At 38.3% G+C, this 23,566-nt stretch overlaps 1 protein-coding gene across 11 annotated transcripts in view; it reads left to right on the top strand.

Annotated features, from left to right (window-relative positions):
* DDX59 (DEAD-box helicase 59) overlaps positions 1–23,566 on the top strand; it is a 31,157-nt gene that overhangs the window by 6,019 nt on the left and 1,572 nt on the right. Inside the window, exons 2-10 of one of the 11 annotated variants that reach the window (XM_054833540.1) lie at positions 4,017–4,135; positions 4,640–4,823; positions 13,705–13,815; positions 16,455–17,281; positions 19,896–20,063; positions 20,619–20,708; positions 21,094–21,345; positions 22,339–22,491; positions 22,984–23,112. In XM_054833540.1, the coding sequence (XP_054689515.1) occupies positions 16,466–17,281; positions 19,896–20,063; positions 20,619–20,708; positions 21,094–21,345; positions 22,339–22,491; positions 22,984–23,112 (1,608 nt within the window). In that variant the 5' untranslated portion in view covers positions 4,017–4,135; positions 4,640–4,823; positions 13,705–13,815; positions 16,455–16,465. Of the gene's footprint in view, positions 1–4,016; positions 4,136–4,639; positions 4,824–13,701; positions 13,816–13,866; positions 15,366–15,407; positions 15,538–16,454; positions 17,282–19,895; positions 20,064–20,618; positions 20,709–21,093; positions 21,346–22,338; positions 22,492–22,983; positions 23,113–23,566 lie in introns of those variants that run through there. The other 10 variants (XM_054833539.1, XM_054833543.1, XM_054833547.1 and 7 more) reach the window with 10 other exon arrangements.

The following is a 23,566-nucleotide window of genomic DNA, read 5'->3' as shown; positions in this document are numbered from 1 at the left end:
ATGACTTACAGTTCATTTGAAAACATTTTCAATATACAAAAAATGTATGGGATATTTAAGCCTCACGTAGAAAAAATTTATTTAAATACTCCCCTATTTCAATATATATTAGAAACATGGAAAGAGCAACAATTATTTTAATAGTTGCCTTAAACTAAATGTATATATACATTTAGCAATAAAAACTTGGCTCCAGCAAGGATTTTTTTAAGCTTTAGATTAATCCTGTGGGTAGTTCCCATTTGAAATCACTGGTGCTACAGACATGATTAAATTTAAGTGTGTATATAATTGTGTTTCTGGATTAAGGGTTTCATGCAGAATATTTGTTTTTGAAGAAATAACCTGGATGATTTCTTTCTTCTAGAAAGTCTCAGAAATTAGCTACAAAAGGCTTATACATCTCTCTGGTTATTCTGTCCTCATACAGTATGCTTGCTATATAGTATACACAGCTCTGTTAAAGCATAGGATCTTATCTCGGCTGTCTCACCTGGGCAGGGAGCAGTCATGGTGCCACTTGTTGGCACAAAGAATAGAAATGTCCATCATCACAACTGCTGTCAGAAACAGAGCCCTCTCTTTGGCAGGGGGCAAGCAGGCTGAAACTTGCTGTTCAGGGAATGTTTGAGCCCCAGTTGTGATGGCTACTGCCCTGGAAGCAGTCTGAGACAAAGTACACCTGGGACTCCCACATCTGCACAGTACTTCATGATCCAGGGTTTGTTTTAACAGCCACAGTACAGTCCTTATGGATGATAATTTACTAAATGAGGGGAGAATCAGCCTGGGGAAGAGTATGCTAGTAGGCACTGTGTTGAATCAAGGACAACAAAAGTAACCCCTGGATGTTTTGTACAAGAACAGGGACTTGCTGGGGTATATACCTATCAGTTTTCCTTTAGTCTGGCAAGTCTTCTTTGTATCAAGCGCTTTCCTCCTTTTCTATTTGTTCTTAACAAAAAGGAAGCAATTGCCTGGTTGGACAATGTAGGGTAACCAAACAGATTCCATTGCAATGAACCCTGTCTTGATATAAGTCCATTTTGTTCAGCTGAGTATTTTGCCATGCATAGGGCAACTGTTGAAATTGGGTGCTTGAGAGTCTCTGTCCCAGCTTTTAGGATGCTATTTCAGAAGTGGGAAAAAGCAGTAAGTTGTGGTCACCGGAAGAGATGGGGAAACAAAAACAGGCTCAGTAAGAAAGTGTATCCAAGGTAGAGAGCACAGCGCCATGTTTTATTCTCTTTTACCACCAAGGTCCTAAGTGGTATTGTGCTGGTATACTTAGGAACACTATTTGGCTTACTTGAGTGAAGAGATGAACTGAAGGTGGGATACTTAAGCATAAACAGATGAAAAATAAGAACTATAAATACTATTTAGGTTGTAGTAGGTTGTAGAAGTTCTAGTTAAAGGAAAAGATGTCACAGTGGAAATGCAGAACAAAATGATGTTTTAGTTCCGAGTCAGAAGGATAAAGTTTTAGATAATGTAAGACTAGGCAAGCAGTAACAAATAAAGCTTTGATATTATTACATTGCTCTGATTTAATTGCCTGAGAGCCCAATGCCTCGGAAATATTCTCACTGCTGCTAGAGCAGGTTTCCTGTGTATCAACAGAAGATTAAGAGCCATCTGCATGGAGATGCTCTGTGTCTGTGCTTCTGATGGCTCTTTAATCATTGTAGGAAGACATGTCATGCTTCCCAGGGCCAACACCCTCTTGTAACCACTGACTACCTTTGTGGCTTCTTCCAGAGCAGACAGTGTAAGTCATACAGAAGCCTTTTCACTACTTTGCCTTTTTTGCTCCAAGTTCCAGTGATCTGGTAGGAGCTATTTGTTCTTACTTGTCTCTGGTCTGGCTAGCCATTTTTTTTTCCTTGTTCAGGTTGTATCATGCAGTAGTGCTCTATTTTCAAGTATTTACATTGGTAATGTCAAGGGGAGCTGTTCCCCTGCAGCTTTAGTTTATGCTGGAACTGAGCAGAATGAGAATCTGAGAGCCATGACTTACCGTTCTTGAGGAGTTTATACGAACTGGAGTAAAGTCCTTATATACCCACCATATTTGGTTGAATTACAAATAATCTCAGAGAAACTATTGTTTCATAAGAATACTTAGTTTTAATTTGTGTTGAACTGTAAGGTAGGCAGAGATATTCTAGGGGATAATGTGCTCTAGGCAAATTCTCCTGAGGGAAAACCCAAGTTAGTCAAGAAAATGAGCAGAAACACTTCTAAGCTACTCTGTCTCGTGGTATTTTCTGGCCCTGTTCCTTCCAATGTTTCTTTTGAAATGATCTCACCAGATATATTCAGAACTGTTTTAAAATTTATTGGTATGTTTTCATTGTCTCTTTTTGTTTTGAGTTGTTGGGAGGTTTCTTCCTCTTAGGCATAAGCCTAAACCACTACTTTTTCACAGCTCAGGCAACTATCGTAGCCTTCTTGCTTCTTGACACCTGGCTATTGCTTGAAAGAGAGCTTCCTTAGCTTGGGCTCCAATCTGTGTTGTGCCTGAAATCTAATTTCTATATATCTTGCTAGTTGCCACAGGAAACAACATTGCTTTGGCAAGGAACTGTGCAAAATGACCTTGTCCTAATGGGTCGTGTGCCAAAAAAGAAAATGGGAACACTGAAATTGGACTTTTGCACGGCTCGAAGCTTTGAATCGTTTGGTTAAAAACAAAAACAACCCCACATAATTTAACATGGAAATTCTAAGCTTATGTTTTGTAAGAATGGTGTGTTAAACTTAGCCAATTTTTTCACAACCTGGCCTTATACTCAAGTCAGCTGAGTTGTATTAAGAATTAGCACAGATTTAATCCACTGCATTGTTTAGCAGATAGAATCCCAGTAGTGCTTCATATGCATTTCATACAGTCTTCCTTAAAAAGAAAATACACATCAGTGGAGTCTTGACCATACAGCACAAAAGTTGCCTTTCACATTGCAATACTTCAGACTTATTTAATACCAAAGGGTTAGAAAACTTATAATGATCTGAGGTGCAAACTTGCTAACCAGAGGGTATTTTCAGTAAGACAGCTAAAAATATATGAAGTGCTAAATTGTTTACCTTACTACCTTTGGAATAAATTAAATTTATTCCAAAAATTGGAAATATATTTTAAAATTTGTAATCTGAATTCTTTTGAACCAGGCATTATCATGCTGGATTTTTTTGTAGCCAAGTTACAAATCCCAGAAAAATAAGGTTTGCATGGAAAGTACTTGGCAGATCTCTCTTGGAACAGCACAAACAAAACTTCTTAACAAGGAGGCATTCATTATTTCTGTCTCGTTACCCTCTGTTATTACAGAGTCACCAGCTGTAGGTTACTGGCATCTTTGAATGTTTCTAATAAAAAGCATAGGGAGCAGTCATTGAAGGGTGGTAGTGAGAGATATGTTGCATTTTTGAGGCTTGCTTTCTTTTTCAATAGCTATTGTGCTTTATCAAGCTGAGCTAATGCATTGTCTGCATGTTCTCACCGCAAACAAAGTTTAGGAAACTGAATTTCAGAAAGGCAAATCTGTTGGTTTAACTTTAGCAGTCTGTGGTCCTGAAGTGTGCGTTTAAACCACAGATGGACAACTTAGTGCCACCATGTCATGGAATGTGGAGGTTGGTTTGCTTAGTGTTTGTAACAACTAATTGGTAAATACTGCAAGTGATTCACAGAAGCAAAAGCTTAAGAGAGAGTTAAAGGATTTATGTTTTTTAACATTGTAATGTATTCTCATCTCTTTTGGTTATCTTGAACTCCATAGTCTCATATAATTGATGTTTATTAGTATTTTCATTTATTCAGTGCTTTCAAGTCCTCAGTTTTATCACACCTTGACTGTATTTGCTGGTAGGTCTAGCTTAAAAGAGAAAACAAAATATTCATTCTTTTATGCAATAAAACTTAATTACATATACTGAGTTTTAGATGTATCCCTTAAGACAAAAGTATTTCAGTTTTATATTTTTGTATTTGATAGTATACTTTCTTACAGAGCTTTATAAGAACAACATTTATGAGAAAAATCCATACAATATCCAGTGTTTGGTACAGTGCCATTCTCTGATCAGAGGAGCCAAGCCATGTTCTGAGGATGTCTTCATCTCATTTTAGGTAGGTGGGAGTTTAGCTGGACTTACATGAGGGGATGGAGAGGAAGCTGTTTTCAGACAAGTAATTTCTACTTCTTAGGTTTGGACTGGGGGGACATTTTTTAATTGACGGGCTAGTACCAGCAAGGGCTGAGTTAGCTGGAATTGAACTAGGAGCTCAGTTGTCTTGTCTGAACTGGCTTTCTCAGAAGAATATAAATAAGAGAGCTACCCAAGAAACCTGTAAGTAAAGCCAAGCTTTGACATGCTAAGTATTCAGAGGTGGACTGTTAAGGCTTAGGGGCTTGGATTTACACAGATTTGGTCCCCTCCTTGATGCTTTATCTGTCTTCAGGCTGATCCATGGGACTTTGGTATTCCCAGATTGGGATATAGCCTAAAGCCTTTTACTCCCTGACAGACTAGGGACTTTATGCTGGAAGATAGGCATAAATAATGCTGAGATCTGCTATTCAGTCTTGTTACTTTGTCATTTTTAATCTGTGCTTTTTTTTTGTCTCTGTAGGATGAGTGTTACACATTTGTGTATACAGTAATATTTACCTGGGAAGGCAGTTCATCTTTGCTGTCAGTGAATATCCAAGTGAGAGGATGAATTTAGTTTAAATATATGATCAGATTAATGCTAGTTCTTTTCATTGATGAAGTAAGAAAAATAAATAAGCGAATGGAATTACTGGAATTTTAAGGTAGGTTTTCACTTACAGATTACATAAGTGTTTTAACTCCTTAAAATTTGAGTAGTGTATTGGTTTGGTGATCATGGAATGTTTAGCTATATTGAAATACATTTTTAGAAAAAAGTTCTGCCACTTAGGAGGCTACTTTACTTCATTTTTACATATAAATGTTTAGAAAATTATTTTCTAAAGAATCGAAAGGATAGAACAGTATTTGAAATCATAGTTAAATTACACCGTGAATAATTTCTGAGGCTAACAGTACCATCATTTGTATTCTACGTAATTTTCTCCCATTTGAAGTTTCAGCATGGTAGCTTTCTATTGATAGGTTTTACCCTGAGTTAGATGTTGTCGATACTAGTGCAGCCAGCATAAACACTATATTGTGTATTATGGCTAATGGGACAGAAATTTGCGCGAAGACCAGATTCAGATTGCTTCTTTACCACTATGTTATTTTCTAGAGCTAATGAAAACCATGGCCTCCCAGGTGACAGAAAAAAAAACTTTGGGCTGTTTCAAATAGCTATACATTATTTAGTAGGGAGGAACTTGATGATCAAAGGTCTGGAGCACCTCTCTGATGCAGATAGGCTGAGAGAGTTGGGGTTGTTCAGCCTGGAGAAGAGAAGGCTCTGGGGAGACCTTATAGAGGCTGAGAGAGTTGGGGTTGTTCAGCCTGGAGAAGAGAAGGCTCTGGGGAGACCTTATAGCAGCCTTCCAGTACCTAAAGGGGTACAAAGCAAGCTGAAGAGGGACTGTTTACAAGAGCAAGTAGTGACAAGGGGTGATGGCCTTAAGCTGAAGGAGGGTAGATTTAGATTACATATTAGGAAGAAATTCTTTACTGTGAGAGTGGTGAGGCACTGTAACAGATTGCCCAGAGAAGTTGTGGCTGCCCTCTCCCTGGAAGTGTTTAAGGCAACCTGGTCTAGTGGAGGGTGTTCCTGCCAGTGGGAACTAGATGATCTTTAAAGGTCCCTTCCAACCCAAACCATTCTATGATTCTGACTGGCTGGAGACTTAAGTCCTGCTTTTCCAGCTTGCCAGGTTTATGGTTTTTTGGAGCTTATGAAAAGGAAATTATGGGGGGGCGGGGGCAAGCATTAACCATAGCAAACATTAACAATCTTTTCACTCATTCTTTTCTACACATGAGAAGTAAATTGGGAAGGAACAGTGAAATTGATGCACATGTTTTGGAGATAAAGTAAAAAGTGGTTTGTGTTTTGAAATCAAAGCCACCTGGTATACTTTTCTGTTAAAGCTATGGATGAATGGCCTACTTGGTGACCAAATATTTATATTGCATTACAATCCTTTGTAATGGAATGGAAAGGAATTTAGGTGAAGGTGTAACTTTTTGGTAAACTAAGTAGCAATTGTTTTATCGTCTATTTTGCTTAGCAGTCATGTACAACATCTTTTTTGGCATGTGACAAAGATCTGTACTAGTGAAATTAATGCCAAGTATGCTGCAGCTCTGCAAAATTAATATTGGAGACCTGCAGTATGAGTCAGTGGAAAAAATATCCACAAGGTGTATTTTTTTAATTAAACTATTAAGACTGCATTGAATACTCTGCACACAAAGAGTGACGTTAGAGAAATTTAAAAATCTGTAGGCAAGAGCCCAACAGTAACAGTCACTTAGAGCAGTGGTGAAGGCTGACATAAAGGAGGCTTTTGAGACCTGAATCCTGGAGCTGCGTAGCCACCAAACCCGCCGCTAGCAGAAAGTACAGGAGCTGGAAGGAACCTCTGTTTTGTAACAGAGGCCAATGGCTGCCAAAGGCAATAGTCACAGCTGGCAGTCACTCAGTAGCAGGGACATCCTGAATTTGGCTTCTACTCTGGCAGCAATGAGATGGCTTTGTAGATGCAGTTACAGCCTTTCCATGTCCTTTAATAATTTTCATGTGAAGGATTCAGCTAGGCCAATTTAAGACTTCATGCAGCATTAGAATAGGGACCAAATGTAATGTAGGGAAGCATGAAGGTTAAACCCAATGATTAGTATTGACACAGATTTTTAACAAGACGACTGGTAAAAAGTTTAGTTTCTAGCAGCTTTCTTGCATGTTTTCCAGACCATTCTTAGTATAGTGGTTTCTGCTCTCAAAATTATCAGTGCTGGTGGGAGGTTTACAGTTGGAAAAGGAAATTTACTATCCATTTATTCAAAAGGCTTATGATGTTGTGCTGGTTTTGGCTGGGATAGAGTTAATTTTCTTCATAGTAGCTAGTATGAGGCTATGTTTTGGATTTGTGCTGAAAACAGTGTTGATAACACCAGGATGTTTTTGTTACTGCTGAGCAGTGCTTACACAGAGCCAAGGCCTTTTCTGCTTCTCACCCCACCCCACCAGTGAGGAGCCTGGGGGTGCACAAGGAGCTGGGAGGGGACACAGCCGGGACAGCTGACCCCAACTGACCAGAGGGATATTCAATACCATTTGGCGTCATGCTCAGCATATAAAGCTGGGGGGGAAGAAAGAGGAAGGGGGGGAACATTTGGCGTTATGGCATTTGTCTTCCCAAGTAACCGTTACATGTGATGGAGCCCTGCTTTCCTGGGGATGGCAGAACACCTGCCTGCTGATGGGAAGTGGGGAATGAATTCCTTGTTTTGCTTTGCTTGCCTGCGTGGCTTTTGCTTTACCTATTAAATTGTCTTTATCTCAACTCCTGAGTTGTCTCACTTTTCTGATTGTCTCCCCCATCTTGCCGTGGGAGGAGTGAGCAAGTGGCTGTGTGGGGCTTGGTTGCCCACTGGGGTTAAACGATGACAGATGTAAATTTTTCCTTCAGTCTGTCACACTAATGGATTATAACTCTGTGCTTCTTTCACCTGTCTCCCTGTAATACAAGTGCAATGTACCAGAGCAGAAACTGTTACATTTATCATACTTGCTGATTAATTAGAAAGGTCTTAATCTCTTAAGTGATATGATTGGAAAGAGAGTTTATTGAGGGGGCAGGTGGCAATATACATCGAACACAGGTCATCTGGCAAGCTGGAATGTAATGATTCCTGTTGTCTCTAGTGGATTTTCTTTTCTTTGTCTCCCATCCTTTTGTCTGGGACCCCAGTGGGGGGAAAAAAGGGTTTAATTTCGCTAAGTGCATGTTGTGGGAGTGTTATCTTGTTTTTTTAGAATAGATTGCAATCTCATATGCCTCCAAACAGCCTTATTAATTAGAACACAAATCTAAATGGCAAACTGGTAAGCAGCTTTCAAATATAATGTTTTATATCCTCTCAGAAAGAAAAATAGATTAACATGAAAGGAGAGAATTTTTAATTCTTAATTCCTCACCTCTAAGTTATTTCAAGATTTATTTAATCTTGTTAATTTCCACCTGAATTCTCTAAGAATCTGGGTTCCGGTTTACTGGTTACTGAAGTCCATGGAAATTTGAAATTGTCTTTGGAATCTTTGTATCAAATCTTTGTTCTGTAAGTCTCAGAGACCTAACAGAGATTTGCAAGTTAGTTTAAATGATTCTTACATCCTAAAATTATTCCTTTTAATTGGAAAAAGCTACTCTGTATCTTGTACAAAGAAGGTGATATTAAATCAGAGAGTCCATTGATTCTCAAAGTAAATACTATATGCAGTATTTGAGCATATAATCAGATACATTATGTTCATAATTTTTGCATGACTTGCCCTGTACAGTTATTTCCCTATGGATTAGTGGCATTTAATGCCAGAGCTTCAGGGCAGGACTGCTGTTTGTTTTTTTTTTTTAATACACCTCAGTAATATGCTTTAAGAATTCAGATCTAATTAGATTTTTTTAAATTCCAATTTTATCACAGATTTCTGCAGAGACTAATATTAACTAATATTTCCTTAGAATGTGGCTCTTTAAACAAAGAGAATGCTCAGGAAACCCAAAAATCTTAGTCCAAGACTACTTTTACTGATTATTTACTTTCAAAAAGTTTAGGAGTTGCCTGTTTGGATTAAGCAAACTTATAAAAACTAGGCCTCAGAATACTGTTTGCAATATCTGTACTAAATCAGGACATTTTGTATGAATATTAGCAGAATTGACTAGTTAATCGTTAGCCACCATTATTTGTTTTTAGATTATCCGGATTTTTCTGGTGTGGTTGCTTTAAAGCTGTAATTCAGAAAGCAGTGGAAATATTGACGCACTGATTCTTTCAATAAAAAACCCTATTCATTAAGTATGCTTTGGGTTAGAGTTGCTGTTGACTACCCACCTACAAATCTGCTGAGTGGCTTCAAAGTCCCAAAGCATTAAAGAACCAGAAAATATTTAGTTTCATAGCATCAGGTGGAGCAGACACAGGTGCCAATCCCCAAGTATACATGCTTTGACTTCTGTGTCTTCCGAATGGAAAGACATTCCCTCTCCCTTACACCCAAGCAGTGGATATTTTTTTAACTCAAATTATGCATACTGTGGCACACTTTAAAAAAAAAAAAAAAATCAAGGAATAATTTCTATTCTCTAAGTGACATCTTCATAAACTTAATGTACTTCATCCTTTATAACATTAAAAAACAACATTAAGGCACTGGGATTCCTTAGTTTAGAATAGTGATATGTAGGATACATATTGAGTTATTTAAAATAATTAATAGCATAAAGAAAAAACCAAAACTATTCCTTGAGACACATTCTTTTGAGGTACATTTTAATTTTCATATTTGTCAGTAGTGACACTTGCCACTTGAGGGAGTGATGCATCAGGTGCTATTTGGACTCTAATTTGAGTCCATTCTCAGTAACACTGGGAGCTCACTCTTAAGTGGAAAGTTCAGTCACCATATGAGGATATTTTGGCTACAAAGGAAACTTAAAATGCACTGTATTAAAATGTTTTGGACACTTACCCTTTGGGATGTATTTATCTGTTAATCACATGACTGTGTGGAACTCGAGAAACAGCCTGCTTGCCAGATTTGTGGCGAGGTGCCTACAGGTTGTGTTCTGGACAGGTTTTAATTAATGGGGGTCACTGGCAGGTATCGCTGTGGAGAGCCGAGGCATATGCTACAGTCAAGCAGCTGTTTGAAATGCTTGTGATACTGTCTCTAAATTAGTATGCAGAATGCCTGGGTTTTATGAATTTAGTGTGTCTGGGAGTAGAGGGATTTCAGTCTCCTGCTTTAATCCAATCTTGTTTTACTGAATTATTTATTATTTGCAAGTGATAGGAAAGGTTGGTTCATGCTTCTAAAGAATGGCTGTGAGATGTCGTTGGGCAAAGCGCCTGTTTTTAAATTGAGGGCAGGAATCCAAGATGCCACGCTGGCTTTCTGTGTATTTGATATAGAAACCATGAGTGAATATGGAAAAAATCTTCTTGATATAATTTAAAATAGACCAAAAAGCGGGATACCTTAGTATTAATAATTTGTGCTTGAATTATTGTTTTCATTATTTATTTATTTTGACTTTTAATAAATAGTTACTATCTTTGTTATTTTAACAGAAATCTGCATAAAGTTGAAATTTGTTGCTGTATATCTGTGTAGTAAATCCATGTTGGTATATACTAGTCCTTTTGTACATGTGGGTTTGGGTGTGCATTGTTACATTTCTGTGGCTCCTAATATTTATTTTAGAAGTTACTCTGAAGAGGTGTATTAATTATAAGGACTATATCTGAACAAGGGTTTCTAATAACAATACATGGTACTTTCCTAGGCAGCTATTGTACTGGAACACATGCAGGATAGACAAGATGAGAAAATTGTAAATTCTTGGTGTTTTACCAGCTAAATTAAAATGTGACTATACAAAATATAGATGCTACTTTTTTTTACACTACCTGGAAACCTTAAGATACTTCCACGATGAAATCTCCACATAAATTGTCCATAATGTGTGAAAATAACTGTTCTAATTGTTCATGGTTTTCTAACGAGACTTACACCCACTTTATTCAGGCAGTGCTTGAATTAACTAGTTTTTAGAAAAAAATACCAAGACAAAACCCTTATAGGATATCTGAAAGCATCTTGTCTGGGGACATTTTGTACAATCTGGTGAACTCTAAATGTACAAAACTTCAAGTTCAAAACTCTTATTAAAATGTCATTTGCCTCACATCTGATTAGCAGCATGAAAAGCTGAGAGGATGGGAATGAAATTCACCAAGGCTATCTATTACTCTTACATATTTCAGCATTCTACAAAGGCTTAGGAAAATGACTGGACTAGAATGTTTATGCTTTATTCCAGGAAGAAAAGTATTTACTTAGGGACCTCACAAAGCATGGTATCTGTTCCAGAAGAGGTTTTGGTAAATCTATCCTGATTAACTTCTCCATGTAAAGAAAAACCTACTACATTCTGTGGAAGCTTGCACTCCTTTTCAGTTGTAAGCACTTACTACAAAGCATATTACAATTTAAAAAAGTGTAGTGCACTTAGAGTGTGTCAAAGCAATGGCTGAAAAAGATCTATTTTGTTAGTATTTCTGTTAATACCTCACTGTTGGTTGTGTTGTTGGAAGAAAGAATGAACTATCAATACCTGTCCAGCCCTTATGAGCCACTCAAGGTATAGTAGATCTACTGTATTTGTTCCTCAGTCATCTCTTTTTTCAGACGGATGAGTTTTTGTTTAGTTGTGTCTTGCAGGTAAGCTCTTTCATGCCTCTGAATATCCATAGACTCCTTTTCTAAAACTTAATTTCAAGATCTACTGTTGTCTTTCTCAAGCAAGGAGAGTGAGTGATGGGGAAATCCTAGTTACAAGGAGCATTCATATAGGTGAACTGTCAGTTTATACAGTAATGTTCTCTATACATTTCCTAGTATTTCCTACCATGTAACTTTGTTTTTCTGACTGCTGTTGTACACTGAACTGATGCTTTAATGAAGTAATTCCTCTTAATATTCAGATCTTGTTTCTGAATAGTAATGTACATTTCAGAGCTTATCATTCTATACTCAATGTCAAGATACCTGTCTGTGTACCTAGGTTTGCATTTGTCTGTCTGAATTTTACCTGTCATCATAACTAAGCTTTCTAAGGCTCTTGTAAAGCTTGTGTTAAGTATCTGAGACATCATTGCCAGCAAACTTTCTCACTTTCCTGGTCTTCAGGTTGCAGTATCAATCTGTAAAACAGTACCAAGTTTTGCATAATTCAGTGGTGACTTCCCTTCCTCTGTTGTGGGAGCCCTTATTAGTGCGTCCATAAACTTTTTTTTCATGTATTCTAATCAATGGTATGTCAATGCAAGACCATTTCCTCTTACCCTGCCTTTTTTTTTTTTAGTGTCCTCAAAACTTCTGGTGAGTAACCTCTTAACAGCTTTTGGAAAGTCAAGTATTCTTTATCAGTGGCATTTCCCATAATCACAGGGGTGTCAACCTTTTCTGGTAATACAGAAGTTTTTGATTAGGTATGAACAGTTGTCTTTATTGAACAATTCTTTAAGGATTCCTACATAATTGAGGATGTAATGAGAGAGGGGGAGGCTGCTTGTTTGGCGGGGTTTTTATATAACATAATCCTGCAGACTGTTCAATACTTGGTTTCTTTAGTCTTTAACCAGTTTGAATAATCTCTGACCTCCTTCTATCTTTACTGCTGTGATGAAGTCTCAGTTCATCTGAAAGACCGTTATACGCTAAAGAAAAGAAAGCTATTAGTGTGTACTAAAACAACAGTAGAGGCAGGTTTTCTGTTTGGAGAATGTCAGTTTGTGTTGCATTTATAATAACTTGTTATATAATAATGATCTTGTAAAATGCAACACAATATTTGTATTTTCAAAGTGATTATAAAAAAAATCAGTACCTAATTAGAAAGTGTTCATTACTAACAAAATAGTGTTCTCATGAAACAAATACAGGGTAGACCAAAAATTGAAAGTCATGCATCCAGAAGTGAATCATGGAATACACCCACTGACTACATTATTCCTTCCACAGAAATGCGTGTACTAGAGTTCTGCATTTTGCAGTTTAGAACAGCAGGAATATGTACTATGAACAAAAAAGCTAAGTAGCTGTATTACAGTATGGACATATTATTTAATCTTAAGAGCTTGAATGTGTCTGTGTAATCAAAGTGTGCAAAGTTCTCCCATTGAATGAGAAGGCAAATGGTAGCTTTCAACAAACAGTGTTCTTACTATAATAAAAAGGTACTTTAATTTTCTTTAGATTCAGTTATTTCCATTAGATTAGTATTTTGTTGCATCTATTGTTAGCAAAAAATAGGATATCTGATACATATAGGATGTTTGCATTTTGGTATATGGACGTTATAGAGTATGAAGCATCTTTTATCAGATTGAATACTGTTGAAATACTGGTCTTTGAGTAAAAGATGTTTTGAATTCCAGGAAATGACCTTGTAGAAATGGAAGTAAGAAAAGGAAATTAGCCTATGTTAGAAACTCTCCAGGAGGGAAAATGAAAAAAGGAAAGTCAGTGCAAACAAAGAGGAATGACAGAGGCTGAATCAGAGAAAGGTTGGGATTTTCACAGAGAATGAGGAACGTATGGAGTGTGGGGGAAAGGTGCCTGACAGTTTTTCATGCCTAGAAATGCCCACTTAATCTTTCCAGAAGCTCAGTAGTCTCTTCCAATTGTACCAGTTAATTAAAAATCCCATGCAGACCCAGACCCCTTATTTGCACTGACTTTGTCTTGCTACTGTGGTAATCTACCACAGAAAAATCCAAGATACTTCAAGATAGACCATGTTTCAGGTGTGACTGGACTTGAAGATTAGAGAATGCTGCAGCCAGCTGCTGGAAAGCCCCAGCTTTGTGCCTGTGTTTTAACCCCATTCCCACTGGCTCCTCTGACTGTTCCTCTGGGCTGCCATTAAACTGTTTCCAAAGGGGCTGCTAGTATTTATGGATTCTTTCTTTTAGCAGGAAATGGTGGTGGTGGTCACCAACAAAGTTAATGAGCCAGAAAGACAATGGAACTCCCCATCAACGTGGATGCTTTCAGGCTAATGGCATCAATGTTGGAGGAAGAGGGAGGTAAGATACAATCTGTTTTGTAGTATCTATCAACCCAGGTAGCTCCCAGCAAGATATCTTTCCCATACACCAAATTATTTATGGCTGTAGGGTACGTTTTGACTTTGGGAATACTCTGGTCTTCCTGCTTGTGCTCAGAACCAGGACCTCCTGCAAATGGTGTGCATACAGTGATACCACCTCAGGGACCTGGTGTTGCAAGGGAGTACCTGGGACAAGTTGACTCGCCTCCTTCTGGTAACATGAGTCCTTGGAAAGAAAGGGAGTAGCAGTGACCACTCTGTTCACTGTGGCCAAGCAGCTAAAACTATCAGCCTTCTCAGTGGACGTACATACAAGCCTTGGTACTCTTTTTCATGAACTTCGTTTGCCTGGGGCAGTTGTTGCAGAGTGCTGGTTGAAGTTAAGTCTGAAAGTTTCTTCTGCCCTGCAGTGAAATGTGATAAATGGTGGTGTTCTCATGCATTGTGATGTAGTGTAAGTGATGCTTATTTATTATTGAAAATAATAACTTCCTTAATTTGCAGTATATGAACAGCTCTTTCATCATGCTGTTTTAAGTGGGTCATGACATATGCTGGGCATTTATCTGGCATACCTTATGCCTTCATCATCTGCAGTAATAACACGTTTTTCTCATGTGTGCAAATACCTCTGTGTTTGTAGCGTGCGGCAGCTCACCTGTAAATACATGAGGGCAACACGGGGCGAGCCCACCCCGCAGACCTCAAGAGGGTCAGCAGCCGGGCGTCCAGTCCCCCAAAACCGAAACTGAACTCAGCGGCGACATCTCCCGGCGATGCGGCTTTCGCCTCCCACGCCCAGCACGCAGGCTGGGCCGCCACGGGCCTGGCCAGCCCCCGGGAGCGGGGAGCCCGCCCGCCCCTGCCCGCGTCTCTTCCCGTGTAGGGCTGCGGGCGGCCGCCACCGTTTCGCCTCTCGCCCTCGGCTCAGCCCGCGCGGCCGCCGGTGACCTCCCACCGTGCCGTGTCGCACCGTGCCGCTCCCTCCCGTGCGGCCGAGAGCCCCCGCCCCTCGGCTCACTTCCCCTCGGCTCGCCCCGTCGCCGGCGCGCCCTCCCGCTGCTCTCCCAGCACTCTCCGGCAGCGGAGCGGCGGCTCGCTGTTTCCGCCGGCCGCTCGCCCGGCGCTGCCTGCGTGGGACCGCCGCCATTTTGTGAGGAGAGGCAGTGGCGGGGCCGACGGCTGGTCGGTAGCGGTACGTGAAGCGACGTCGCTGCGCCTGCGAGGAGGAGGAGGTGGGGGCCGGGCTCCGCCTCGCAGCGGTGGAGCGGGGGAGGCTGGCGGATTGAAAGGGCTCCGCGCCGTCTTGGTCTTCTGTGTGGGGTGTGTAGCTCCTGCCGGAGAGGAGGGCTGGGGCAGGCGGGGGAAGAGGATGCCGTGCTGCCCCGGAGCCCTGCGGGCAGGGGGCTTCCCAGCGGGGTCACCGCTGGCGGCAGGACGGGACACTTCTGAAGAGCCCGTTAAGGGTGTAGTCTTTTTCGTCAGCCTGGCGCTCCGTGAGCACGGTTTGCTCCCCTCACCTGAAAGGTAACTGAGTTTGTGAAGAGGTTTGTTGTGGGGAGTTCTCATTAGGTGCGAAAAATTAAGTGGTGAGATCTGGCTGCTGATCCAGCAGCGCGGAGGAGCAACCTCCATCCCAGAACATCGGGTCTGCCCGCGTTCTACCCACGGATTTCAGTCAGCAGAGCTCATCCGACCGGTGAGCTGCCTGCTGATGCCTCGTCATTCTGAATTGCTTTGAGTTACACAGAAAAAAAGCTGCCTGTAAATATAGAGATAGCTTTGTGTATTTTTAGAAAACTGGTGTAAAAAGAAGTTGACAGAGACTTGTATAGACAGTACGATTAATTCAGAGTAAAATTATATTTCATGTACTTTGTTTACTGATTGCACCATACCAAACGATTGGTGAGAACATCTGATACTTTCAGATTCAACTACTCAAAGTTTCAGAATATAAAAGGTGTGGTTATTTATGGACACTTAATTCAGCTTCCTTCTATTACAGTAGAGACTTGGCAAATTGATCATCTAGGTCTTTGCCTTTTCTTTGACACCCTGAACAAACAGAGCTGTGCTCTAAACAGATCTCAGAGTTTACAGGTTTTTTTTAAATTTGGGTAAACTTTGAAAAGGACAACAAAAGGAGTGGTCTTAGGTGGGTCCTGTACTAAATTTCACATCCTTTTCAAAATTGATGCTTTTGTTTGGTGGTTTTTTTCATAGCTTAAAAGAATGCGTGTTTTGTTTCTATATGTCATCTTAGAAACAACTAAATTATCCAAAGATTTAAATATGACTGACTCTCAAAATGGATAAATTTCCCAACAGATAGTGAAAATGAAAGTTTTTATTCAACTGCAAATGTCTAATACAGATCTCTCTGTATTGTTCCATGCTTCCACTGTTATTTTGAAGTACTGCTTTACATTGCATCGACATGCTAAGACCAAGATTGTTTTTAAACAAGGCAATTTCTAGATCTTTTCAAGGATTGGAAGCTGGTTTCTAGGTTTGCAAATATATTTCTTAGACTTCAGGTTTTTTGTGGTAACAGTAAAATGTACTTTTCTCAATGGTAGTAGTTTCTAACAACTGTAACAATTCTCTTTCTAGTGTACTGAAGCATGTTTTTACCAAGATCTGTTAAAGTCAAGAGGACCGCTGATGACGACAAAGATTGTACAGCTAAGAAAAAGAAATTGTCTTCTGGAGAATCTTTGCTAGAAGAGACCACCGAGTTCCAAGACTGTAAGTTGGTAAGAACAGAAACTTGTGCTTCAAGATGCGATTTGAATGAAGTTGTACAAGAATGCACAGAACCTGTAGCTGGAGATCTTGGTGTTCTGAATACAACTTTGGGAAAGGACAACCAAAATACTGATGAAGATAGCTCTTTGGAAGAACCCATAAAATCCTTCAGCAAATCCCAGCGTTGGCCAGAACCTGGAGAACCTGTATGTGTTGTGTGTGGTCGCTATGGAGAGTACATCTGCGATAAAACAGATGAAGATGTTTGTAGCTTGGAATGTAAAGCCAAACACCTTCTACAATCTCAAGAAAAGGAAAAAAAGCTAAAATCGGATCAACTCACAAAAGAAAATCAAGCAGATACTCACCTATTTAACACACCTTATTTCTACAAAGATCATTCCTTTATTTTAGGTTTGCGAGATGATCAGATTGAGAACCTTAAACTGCAGCTAGGTATTGCTGTCCAGGGCCAGCAAGTTCCAAGACCTATTGTAGAGTTTGAGCACTGTGGTTTTCCTGAAACTTTAAACCATAATTTAAAGAATTCTGGCTATGAAGTCCCAACTCCCATCCAAATGCAAATGATCCCTGTTGGACTGTTAGGGAGGGATATTGTGGCTAGCGCAGACACGGGCTCTGGAAAAACAGCAGCCTTTCTACTCCCTGTTATTATGAAGGTTTTGAAAGAGGTAATGAAACTTTGTGTGTTTAAAGCAAATGGTTTGCAACTTTGTGTCTTGGATTCCCGATGTAACTGAGAATGTAATTGCAGTGTGTTTTATTGACATTCAATGATTTGTTATACTTTTGATGCAGCATTGGGAGGTGCTGATTATTCTTAATGACTTTGAATGTTTTTTCACTTGGGTCAGGAGATAAAGCAACTCTATTAATATTATCTAGTATACAGATTCTCCTTGGTACGAAAAGTAACTAAACTCTGTAGTAAACTTCCTAAATGACTTAAGAGAAAATTCCAGGCACTCTGCAAGTAGTTGTTCCTGTATCTTAACATATCAGATGGCCGAAAGAGCTTTTTTGGCATTGGCATAATTTCCCAGAGTAGTTTCTGTTGGAATACGTTCAGCTGACCATCAGATAATTATAGGAATTCGAATTTATAGAACTTTTGAAATCCTCTAGTTATACAGTCTCCCCTTTGAGAGTGTGGGAAAAAGCAATTAAGAAAACTTTTGCTTTGTGAGGACATGAATGTATGATGAGAAGTAATGGCAAATAGTATTCTGGACCTTGTGTGTGGTTCAGTATTGCTTTTTCCTCTAGTGGTTTTATTCAAAAAGAGATGCATAAGAATACATTTGAAAATTCTGGACCTGATTCTGGTTGATGTTTTGGCCTGTTTAGATGCCTTTATATATATATACACACAATATATATACATACACACAGATGTTTGTGTATATATATACACATATATATACACACAGATGTTTGTGTATATATATACACATATATATACACACAGATGTTTGTGTATATATACATATGTATAATTTTTTTCAAATGAATAATTTAAAAATTATTTAAGTAACTCTCTTAATCTTTAAAGCACTATATCATTAGTTTTTAGAATGGGAGCATTTAAGAACAAGAATCTGATCATCGTTAAAGTCCGCAGGACAATTATGTGCTTACAATAACGTGAACAAAATTGGAGCCTCAATGAGTTTCTCTACATGATATTTCTCATTCTTCATCTTCAGGGTACTTTACAAGTTAAATGTATATGTCAAGAAATAATTTTATTTTGTTGTTTAAAATAATTTTCATTTCTAACATGAGAGATGAGGTGTTAAGAGCACAAGGGTAATCGGGTTATGAGATACTTGACAGTTCCTGGCTTCTTCACATCTAGATATACACCTTTTTTTGTGGTGGTAAGTTATTCAGTTAAACACTGTTGCCCAGTTGAAAACAACTCAAAAAGCTGTTCTTGACACAAGTATTTAACTATGTAGTTCCTTGCTGATGCAGTGGGAAAGGAACAACCTCCTACTCTTGGTCAATTGTAAATATTCCAATTGAAGACCAGAAAGAAACACATACCATCCAGACAACTGTTAAGTGAATTTCTGATTGTAGTATCAGTATATGAGAGAGCTTTGTTTATTTGCTGAAAAAGTGATCAGCATTATTGAAATAATGCACCTTGGAGCTAGACCATTATTCTGTCTTTTTTTGTATTCCCCACCCCCCATTTTACCCTATGTTTTTTACTTTGTTAGTATGTGTTAACTGCAGTTAGGAATCTATATTAATCTGAGAGGAATTACTACCTGTAATTTTGTGTTTTCTGGGTTGCAGAAGTATCAGTGAGGTGATAATTCAGTTGAAGATCCTTATATAAGGAACAACAACAACAAATCGAGTCTGTACCACTTTAATGATTCATCTCTACTCTGGCTGACTAATAGTGGGTCAGAGGGGTTATTGATTTTGTTTTTAAATTTCAGAGACATATTATAGAATGGTTTGGGTTGGAAGGGACCTTAAAGATCATCTGGTCCAACTCCCCTGCTATGGGCAGGGACACCCTCCACTAGACCACATTGCCCAAAGCCCCATCCAACCTGGCCTTGAACACTTCCAGGGATGGGGCCTCCACAGCTTCTCTGGGCAACCTGTTACAGTGTCTCACCACTTTCACAGTGAAGAATTTATTCCTAATATCTAATATAAATCTATCCTCCTTCATCTTAAAATGAAATTATGTTTTTGCTGTACAAAGTTCCTATCACTGCTTATCTTGTCTGGCTAGTGCTTAATGTTTTTACTTAGTGGTGTGCAAGACAGTAAAGGGAAATAGTCTGTTCCAGTAATATCAACACTTCTAAAACCCTTTTTAATGATTTCTAGATTCAGCTAGCATCCTGTGTTTTGAGTTCATGCGGAATTTATTCTGAATTTCTGTTACAGATTCAGTGCAATAACTAAAATAGAAAAAACCAATCTTTACAAATGACTGCTAGCTTTTTGGGCCTTTTTTTTTTTGGTGTCAGGAAGCTATTCCAACAGTGTACTTACACAGGCATTAATTATTTGTTTTCAAAAGTTGAGTAACTGAGGGATAGACTTCCTTGGCCTACATTGTTAAAGGTATAATCCTGGTCTACCTTCTGTCTTCAGATAGAAAGGGTATTGGCAGTCTAATGGTATGTATCCACAGTAGCTGCGCTATATACTTTATATTTTAGTATTGGGAGATTTAATCTTGAAAGGTTTTTATCTAAATAATATATAACAAAATTCAATGTTCAGCAGATTTCCTCCCCCTCTTTCTAGACAGAAACTCCATCTGCCCTTATTTTGGCACCAACAAGGGAGTTAGCAATTCAGATAGAGAGACAAGCTAAAGAACTGATGGCTGGTTTACCAAACATGAGAACAGTTCTTCTGGTAGGAGGTTTACCACTGCCACCACAGCTTCACCGTCTCAAGCAAAGTGTTAAGGTAAGGACTATAGTGTGGAAAGATCCTGTGGAGAGTTATGTTTTCGTGACAGTCACAGAAAAGAAAAATGTTGCTGTTGACATATATGGACACATAAAGATGTGCTTTCCTAAGTCTGAACTACTAAAATAATTGTTAGCTCTTGAAAATTTTACAGTAATACTTTTTTTTAACATTTTGATTTTTGATTAAATATATAATAGCTTTTTTGGTTTTTGAAAATATGTCATGCGTAATATTGCTGCTTTCAAAGACTGAAATATGCCATTTTATTAGACAAGGAGTTGTAATTTACAGCAAAAATAGTTCATTTTTAATGCAGATTACATTGCTTATATTTAGACACTTCCATTAGAGTTCTAAAAGGTCCATTTCCTTTTGAGGCTTCATAATTTATGAAGTTATCTATAAAAGTTTTAAGACTTTCTTGACCGTTAAGTAATTTCACTGATGAGTGCCCTTCTCGGCTATGTGCTTTAGTTTTTCTAGGATAGTCATCTGTCTTTTAAGGAATTTCTAACTCCTGTTGGTTTTTTTTTTCCCCCCTTTTGGTAGGTTATTATAGCAACACCTGGAAGACTACTTGAGATTTTAAAGCAAAGTTCTGTTCAACTGCATGGCATAAAAATTGTAGTGGTGGATGAAGTAAGTTTTTAGTTACTGGGGGTGTATTGCCTATACAGAGGTCCTTGAAGAGCCAGTGTGGGTGTCTAGTTGAACTGATTAAACATACAGAGTGTTCATTATAAAGACAAAATTCATTTCTCAAGAGAAAAATTAATTTAACACCATTTGAAATGTGTTTGAACAATGCGTGTTCTATTGGCTATAGAAGACTTAGATACCTGTCAGGATAATGCTGCTAGACCAGTGTGAAACATTTGTTTTTAATTTTCTCAGCTTTTCTTCTGACTGAAAATACTCCTGAATTTGGATTATTACATACATATTGTGGTTCTTCTGTTGATTCAAGTTCAGGATTCTGCTGTTTATGAAAAAATCTGGTACAAATCTAATACTTTTCACATAGGTGGATACCATGTTAAAAATGGGTTTCCAGCAGCAAGTGTTGGACATTTTGGAAGACATCTCTCATGATCATCAAACCATACTGGTGTCAGCCACGATTCCAGTAGGCATTGAACACTTAGCAAATCAGCTTCTGCACAATTTTGTAAGAATAACAATTGGAGAAAAGAATCTGCCGTGTTCCAATGTTCGCCAAATTATTTTGTGGGTAGAAGAACCATCTAAAAAGAAAAAGCTGTTTGAGATACTAAATGTAAGTGTAGTATTTTTCTCATAAGAACAACTTACACAATTCTTCATGTCTTTGCGGATCTCTGTCAAGTTCTCGTCTTTAATTCTAATCTGTATGTAGTGAAGAGGTGGAGTGAGGTTAAGCATACAACTGCACTAACTAGTTCAGTAGTTCTGCAGTGTAGGAGCTTTAATGGCAATTTCAGGGATTATTCCACCCCCATCCCTCACACCTCCTTCTGTGCAGCAGCAAACTAGATTCCTGTGCTGGGATCCAAGTTAAAAATTACAATCTTGATAATTTTTTTGTGATTCGCAGTATGGCATCCCAAAGGTTTGTACTGATTATCTGAGAGTGGTACAGGAACAAGACTTTCTTAAACTGTCATAGCTGCTTTACAGCCTGGGAGTGGTTTGTCATTTGAAAAGTCATTAAAGAAACCAGTGAGAAAGTTAATTTAGTTCTTTCTTGAATTTTCTTTATATGAATAATAATATATGTCTTTTATGAGTACTTGGGGGGGGGATTTTGGAGTCTTGTCTGAGGTTATCCAAAAAGTAAATAAGAATCTAACTGAACCTCAGAACTTAAAGAAATTCAGAATTATTATTTAACATTTAAAGAAACATAAAAGAAAGCTTCTGACTTCTAAAAAAAGGCATGTATTGATATCATAGAATCATAGAATGGTTTGGGTTGGAAGGGACCTCAAAGATCACCTAGTTCCAATCCCCCTGCCATGGGTAGGGACACTTTCCACTAGACTAGGTTGCCCAGTGAAAGATAAAAACTAGGGTTCTCAGTCCACAAATCATTATATGTTTATCACGTACAGATTAATATCATTTCATGGCTGGTATCTTGTTCTTTCTTATCTAGAGTGTAAGAACATTTATTCATCTGCAAATGTTTTTAATATTAGAGATAATGAGCAGAAGAAACTGAATCCAAGTTGCTGATGATGAGCAGCAAACTGTTGTAATACCTTCTTACATAAACTGTTTAATTTTACAGGATAAGAAGCTCTTCAAGCCTCCAGTGTTGGTGTTTGTGGACTGTAAGCTAGGAGCAGATCTGTTGAGTGATGCTGTTCATAAGATTACAGGATTGCAATGTACAGCTATGCATTCTGAAAAGTCTCAGGTGGAAAGAACAGACATATTACAGGTTTGTGCCTCTGAAAGTTACAGGGGTTTTGATGGATTTAAAATGGACAATTTTTTTAAAGGTGGCTTAATTTGGATGAATTAAGTCATAATTTACTGCTTTTCTGCAGTAAAACCTGGAGTATTGCTGAGGGAGAGGAGAGACAGATGGGACCAAACAAAACTGTGGATAATAATGCCATTTTAAATGCAGATAACCTAGCAAATAGTCTCCAGTATTTATTTGCTTTGAAATGGGAATTTAAATATGCATTTAACATTAACTTATGATTTTTTTTATTAAAATGGTGATTTTGATCTCTCTTTAATTAACTCTGTGAATTATACTGCTATTTAAGTCAAGAATACGGAGGGGCCATTCTCTTTTCTGCAATGGAATAATCCCACTGGGTGTGTTCTTACACTGTATAACTAAATCTAGCCAATGCTTGGAGATGTTCAAAATATAAATAAGTAAAAAAGAATTAACTTTTGTTTATTCCTCCCTTGCCAGGGATTACTTCAAGAGAAGTATGAAGTTATAGTAAGTACTGGAGTCCTTGGACGAGGGCTTGACCTTGTCAATGTCAAACTGGTAGTAAATTTTGATATGCCCTCAAGTATGGATGAATATGTACATCAGGTAAATAAATTGCTAAAGCATTATTTGAAAAGTATACTGAAATTTGACATCCACCTATGGAAGTTTAAATTGAAATGTAAACATAAAATTATTTTCCTCTTCAGAATATCGTTTTTATAGAAAAGAAAGGTGCTGAGTATCTATTCCATAAGGCTCTTAGGTAAATTACTAAAATCTAGAACACTGTTCTTGTATCTCCTATATAAGTTACTAAAATCTGGAAGAGTGTTCTTATATCGATTATGTTAGCAGTATTATTCTTCTGTTTTGTAATCTGTTGTATCATTTTGTGTCTATAGAAAGCAAAGTTTACCATGTTTTTACTATCTGTGTGAAGGAAGGCCAAATACCCCTCTTCCTGCTGCAGCTCATCTGTAGCGTGGGATATGCACGTAATAAATCAGGAAACCAGTTGCGAATGTTCTTTTCATTCTCTCTTCCTACTCCAGTATCT

Source organism: Grus americana, chromosome 8, assembly GCF_028858705.1.
Source record: "Grus americana isolate bGruAme1 chromosome 8, bGruAme1.mat, whole genome shotgun sequence".
NCBI lineage: Eukaryota > Metazoa > Chordata > Aves > Gruiformes > Gruidae > Grus > Grus americana.
Note: the sequence above shows the minus strand (reverse complement) of the source record. Positions and strands in the feature narration are given on the sequence as shown.